Source organism: Cricetulus griseus, chromosome 3, assembly GCF_003668045.3.
Source record: "Cricetulus griseus strain 17A/GY chromosome 3, alternate assembly CriGri-PICRH-1.0, whole genome shotgun sequence".
Classification (NCBI taxonomy): Eukaryota; Metazoa; Chordata; class Mammalia; order Rodentia; family Cricetidae; genus Cricetulus; species Cricetulus griseus.
In genome coordinates this window covers 94051181-94057180 of record NC_048596.1, presented here as the reverse complement: position 1 = coordinate 94057180, position 6000 = coordinate 94051181, and the positions used below count along the sequence as shown (strand labels likewise).

The 6000-nt window shown below is 44.9% G+C and overlaps 1 protein-coding gene across 2 annotated transcripts in view; it reads left to right on the top strand.

Annotated features, from left to right (window-relative positions):
* The first annotated feature begins 549 nt into the window (after positions 1–549).
* Positions 550–6000, top strand: part of Dnhd1 (dynein heavy chain domain 1) — a 70636-nt gene continuing 65185 nt past the window's right edge. For both annotated transcript variants that reach the window (XM_027404954.2, XM_027404956.2), the window contains exons 1-3: positions 550–3103; positions 4128–4327; positions 4541–5342. In XM_027404954.2, coding sequence (XP_027260755.2) covers positions 4264–4327; positions 4541–5342 — 866 coding nt within the window. In that variant the 5' untranslated portion in view covers positions 550–3103; positions 4128–4263. The remainder of the gene's footprint in view (positions 3104–4127; positions 4328–4540; positions 5343–6000) is intronic.

Genomic DNA, 6000 nt, shown 5'->3' with positions numbered 1-6000 from the left:
TGTTGGAGTCCAGATCCCTTTTGATTAGTTGGAACCCCTCTCAGTTAATGATAGCAAAGAGACAATAACAGCAGCTTGCCATGTTTTTATTTCTTTTAAATAAAAAACCTAGATCAGACCTGGTATGGTGGCTTCACAATCATCTGAGACCTAGGTTGTTTCACATTTTTCTGATGGCTGTGTTTGGGATAACCCCCCCCCCCCTTCTTGGGACCCAAGGTGGAGCTTTCTTCATTACATAAACCTTTTAAGGAACAGAATGGATCAGAGTTTATTAGTGAAGGGTATGCCTTCCACCCTGGAAGTTGCATGTTAAAAGGTTTCTCATGTGGCCAGATTTTGTTATAAGAGAGGCTGGAACTGTAATCTTTATTATCAGTCATTTGCCTAACTAAAGATTAGGGGTTCTGTTTCTAAGGAAGACTTGGCTTTAGAAAGACCTACTAATTCATTTTTCAGACTAGTCAACTATGATACAAAATAAAAATAACTACAGCACTTGTTTGTTTTTTGGCTTTTTTTGGGAGGGGGGTTTCAAGACAGGGTTTCTCTGTGGCTTTGGAGGCTGTCCTGGAACTAGCTCTTGTAGGCCAGGTTAGTCTCAAACTCACAGAGATCTGCCTACCTCTGCCTCCCGAGTGCTGGGATTAAAGGTGTGTGCTACCTCCACCTGGCTTGCTTATTGGCTTTTGTGACACCAGACTCAGCATCACAACTGGGGCTTTGTCTGAACAGGTCCCACATGACCTCTCTAGACTCATCTTTAAGCGTTTTTTCTTTGGTTGGGTTTGGTTTTGTTTTTGTCTTTTGCTTGCCATAAAAAGGACTGCTATTGGTGGTTCTTGAACACATTTTTCTGATTCTCAGCTCTGTCTTTGATTTCTGGGTAGACTTCACACTCACTATATATTCACATAGGACTCTGATGTTAAGTTATCTGAAGATAAAAAAATGAGAGAGAGGCACACAGAGAGAGGTATAGTTCTCTTGGAACTTAATTTATAAAGGTCAGTATAGGAAAAATAAACACAACCATGGTAAGTTATATACAGAAGAATGTGTGTTGTCATGGAAAATAACACTAGTATAAATTTACCTGTCTGTGGAATCAAGTTCTCTCCCCTCAAAATGCAGCATTAACCCCTGTCTCAGCTTGCTTCATGTTGGACTGCCCTTACAGGTTTTGAACTTATAACGTCAACATGTATGAACCAAATTCAATCTCTGTCCCTCCTTCCCCCTTACACACACACACACCAGAGAGCCCCCCCCCCTTTTTTTTAAGCAGGAGGTGAGTTCTGGGTCAGTCTGGTCTATAGAGTGAGTTTCAGGATAGCCAGGGCTGTTATACAGAAAAATCCTGGGAGGATGGGGACCAGGTGATAAAGTTATTATTTGAGTATAAAATGAAAGAAAATCACGATGAGTGAATATTGGAGGTTTGAAATACTCTTATGCAGAAAAGGGAATTAACTGTTATTACAAACATAATTAGACTTTGAGGCAATATTGCGGGCTCAGCAGTATCGGTTGTTTTTTACTCTGCTCTTTGGAGGCTTACCACCCAGCTCCCAAGTACACAGAGACTTATTCTTTCTTATATATGCCTGGCCTTAGCTTGGCTTATTTCAAGCCAGTTTTTAAATTATCCCATCTACCTTTTGCCCATGGACTTTTACCTTTCTTTGTTCTATATGTCTTTCTTTCCTTCTCCATGGCTGGCTGTGTTGCTAAGTGGCTGGCCCATGGCATCCTTCTCCCCTTCTCTTTTTGTTGTGCTTCCCTCTTCACTTTGTTTTTTTATCCTCTCTGTCTGCCAGCCCCACCTATTTCTCTATCTTGCCTAGCTGTTGGCCATTCAGGTCTTCATTAGACCAATCAGATATTTGGGGCAGGAAAAGTAGTACAGCTTCACAAAGTTAAACAAATGCAACAAAGAAGGCAACATATCTTTGCATCATTAAATAAATATTCTAAAACATAAAAAAATTTAACATATATTTAATATTTCACAACATATGCCCGTATTCTCTCACTGAACCCTATTATGTCTCATTTGTGTCAATTATATCAAGTATTTATTGTCTATGAGACTCTAGTTTACATACATAACATCATTTAATCTCAAAAGTGGCCGAAGAAGTATACACTGTTTTCTTCATTTTCAAAAAAAAAAAAAATGAAACCAAGTGGTAAAATCAGTATTTCAATTTAGGCAGTCTGAAACCAATCTTATTCACTGGTTAATACTGTTATACATTGATGCATTTTCCCATAAATATTTTATAGTCATCTCCTCGTGTTACCTTAGCACTAAGGACAGGGGACAAGCTAAGGGGCAGTAGGAACAATTAGAATCTTTGCCACTATGGAGCTTATATTTTTAGTCAGGGTAAACAGATAATAAGTAAATGAGTATATGACTTAGCAACCAACCTACAGGTAAAGAGGACAAGGACATGGTAGAGTGCTGATCTCTATTGGGTAGTTAAAGAACTCATTACAAGAGAATATCTGACCAGAGACTTGAAATGAAGTCTTGAGAACACATGTAAAGTGTTCACTCTTCTATACTTAACACTAGTGAGAAGAGCCAACAAGGCCACAGCTTCTAATCCTCTCCAAACAGCTCCAGCAAGGGATCAAATATCCACATATATGAGCTGATGGGGGCCATTCTCATTCAAATCACCACAACCACTGAAATCAAAGATGTGGAAGCTTTGCTTTTACCAGGTTTGGCCAAATGAATGACATGTGCAACTACCAGGTTGTGCACTTACTGAAAAGATGTGTGCTTTTTTTTCTTTTTCTTCATCTCACTAGTTGGAATGGGCTTTGGACCCCTAAGGCTAACACTATTTCCATAGTCTTTGGGAAGAGAGAACACTCCCACCATAGCCCTAGAATACTTAAGCTTGAATACAATGTGAGAACAAACCCTGAACTTCTGCTGTATATATAAGCATAATCCCCTTTCTTAGGAGGCTGAGGCAGAGGAACCATGAGTTCTAGGCCAGCTTCCCTTTCAAGACTCTGGAGAGTGAACTCAGGGCTTTGACCATGTGGGGCAAGTGCTATGCCTCCTGCCCGTGGATATCTGGTAAGTATCTCAGACTTAAACTTGAAATATCCAAAATCAGATGTCTAACTGTCCTCCCCACCTCCCAAGCCTACTTCTTCTTTTACTGTCATCCCCATCACGGTTCTGGCATATCAAATTTCCACTGGTTAGGGCAAAATCTTGGAGTCATACCTTCTATCACAGAGAGGTAGGACAGAGGTTCTGTTTTTTATTGTTGTTGTTGTTTTTTAAGATTTATTTTGTGTATATGAGTGCTCTGTCCGCATGTACAACTTCATGCCAGAAGAGGGCATCAGAAGCTACTATAGACGGTTATGAGCTACCATGTGGTTACTGGGCATTGAACTCAGGACCTCTGGAAGAGCAGCCAGTGCTCTTAACCACTGAATTATCTCTCCAGCTCCAGTTTTTTAAATAATTAAACCACTCCCAGATTCTTGGCCCCAACTAGATGTGTAGCTTGTTGAGAGGGATAAAAAATTTTTGTCTTATGTGCGCTTTCTTTGTGGATAGAGGGATATGCTATCAGGGAGGGAAGGGGGAAAAATCAGTGAACGGATAAGAGGTTATATGGATTACACCTGCTCCAGATACCATAGATGTTGTTAGTGCCCCAAATCGATCTTGTCTTTTTTTCTCCCGCCCAGATTTTCTTTGGGTCAGGTTAGAGGCAGCTTACAGGTATGGCCTGGGCTCGGGGGTGGGGGGAGGGGGGTCAGATCTCTCCTTCTGGCTCCCGGCTGAAGCTTGGGCCTCCGGGATTCTGTAACGGTTCTAACTGCTGGGAGCAAGTGGTGTGGTTGAGTCCTCAGCTCAGGATCCGGATCTGCTGCCCTGATCAGGTCTCCCCGGTCCTCGGGAGGTCCCTCCCACTGGCAAGCCCGGGGCCGCCCCATTTGCCCCTTCTTTCCTCTAGGTGTCCTCACCTGCAACCCCACTCAGCAGTCCGCTTTCCGCTCAGGATTTCAGTCTGTGGCGAAGACTTCAGGTGACTGGAGTTTTGCTGCCTCTGAGTGACGACCCTTTGTGTCTCCTTTTCAAGGCAATTGCCAGCCTCCACTCTGAAGGTTCCCTGCTGTGAATGCCGTTTTTCCAAAGATTTTGCTAGCGTGTATCGGTCTCCATGTTAAGTGATTGGGACTGAGTCTAAGTTCATTCACTACAGCGAGAGCTCCGCAATGATACCTCATCCTCAAACCAGTCCCTCTTCCCTTCCCACGCCTTCTACATGCCGCGGGCCAGGTGAGACAGGGCTTTGGAGGGTGGGAAGGAGCTCTTGGCAGGCCAAGAGGGCTCCCTCCTCGGATCAGGGCTAGTCCTTGACAGTGAAGGGCTCAGGAAAGGCCCTCTACTGGTCTTCCTGTGCCCTGCAGCTCTGCCTCTTGCGGTCCTAGCCCAGAGCCTGAACTTACCCCCCCCCCGCCCGCCCCGCCCCAACCGGGCTGGGTCACACAGGTGAGACCCAGCAGCCAAAAGCCTGGAACTGGCATTTGAACCCTGAGCTGTGGGCAAGATCAGTTCGACAGCAATTGAATACCTGCCTTCGTTTTATTCTGGAAGATTCGAAGCCATCATTTAGTACCCTTGAGTCTGGGCTCACTGAATGTAGCTGCAGCCCCCAAGGACACTCCTGGGACTGCATAAAGAAACAGGAGCTCCTTAAGGCTGTGGTTGAATCTGAGCAGCGGACATCGCTGGAGCTGCTGCTGTCTGAGCTGCGGTCTCTGTTGTCAGCTGTGCTGCAGGATGGCAGCTGTGAGGCTTGGCGCTATCTGTATGCAGTCCTGGGCCTGTTGCCTCCATATCGTGAGATGCTAGTTGGTCAACTCGATTTGCTGCCCTTACTGGAGCAGCTGTACTGCTGTGCACCGAAGGTCCAATCCCAGCTCCACCTGGACCTGCTAGATGCCATAGACAAGGTCTTTCCCCCAGACCGCTCTTTATTGCATAGTTCCTCCCATGTTGACTGCCATCCCTGGACGAAGAGGTCTCATCGAAGGCCCCCATGTTGGCCATGCCCTTTTGTGAAGGCCCTGTGGAGTGGGCAACAAAAAAGGGAACTGGCCACGTGGCTACGACCATTGACACTGCCTGAACTACAGCATTGCCTGGGCATTGTTGGTGCTGAGGTGGCCCTAGAAGAGACCCCGTGGTTGGATAGCCTTAGTCTCCTGCCCTTGGCACTGGCAACAGACATCCCTGTACAATATGAAAGCGGTGATGCTGACTATGAAGAAGGGGAGTCTTCTGGGAGAAAGTGAGTGGCCTGGTCTGGGGCTTTGAAGAGAGGAGAAAAAAGAATTTAGTTTTAGGTGCCTGCAGGGCCACTGGCTCTGAGTCCCCTTCTCAGGGCTCTTTGGGATTAGCCCAACTCTAAACTCTTAGCCTGTGTCTCTATGCTAATCCATGGTGAAATACTGAAATCAAGAGTTAACCAATAGGAAGCCAAAACATAACCTTGCAGTTCCTAGTCTCCTCAGACTTGGGTGGTGCCAGAAGCTTCCTTGGGGTTCATTTTCTCTATATTTTATAATCACAGAACCACACTTTGGGGCTTACCTTATGGTGGTCCTGGGTGTTAGATATGGATAGGGTCCTTGGTTACTCCTAGGGAGTGCTTGTCTGAGTGGTCTTCTCCCACAGGTCTAAGGCAGAGCACTGACTCCGAGTCATCTTTCTGCTCTGACAGAATGGGCTGGTCCCTTGAGTAATGATCCATTCCTTCCAGTTCTCCAGAGTGGCTTTCAAAATTCTAGGACTGCAAGATTCCTAAACGACCCTTTCTGGGAGTTCTTTGACTTTAGTTTAGGAACTTCTCTCTAGCTCTGGTCTGATTTTCTTGATATTTTGAAACTTGTTTATGATACATTTACTGTCTAGAAAAAAGGCTAGTTTTGTCTTTAATCAAGTATGAA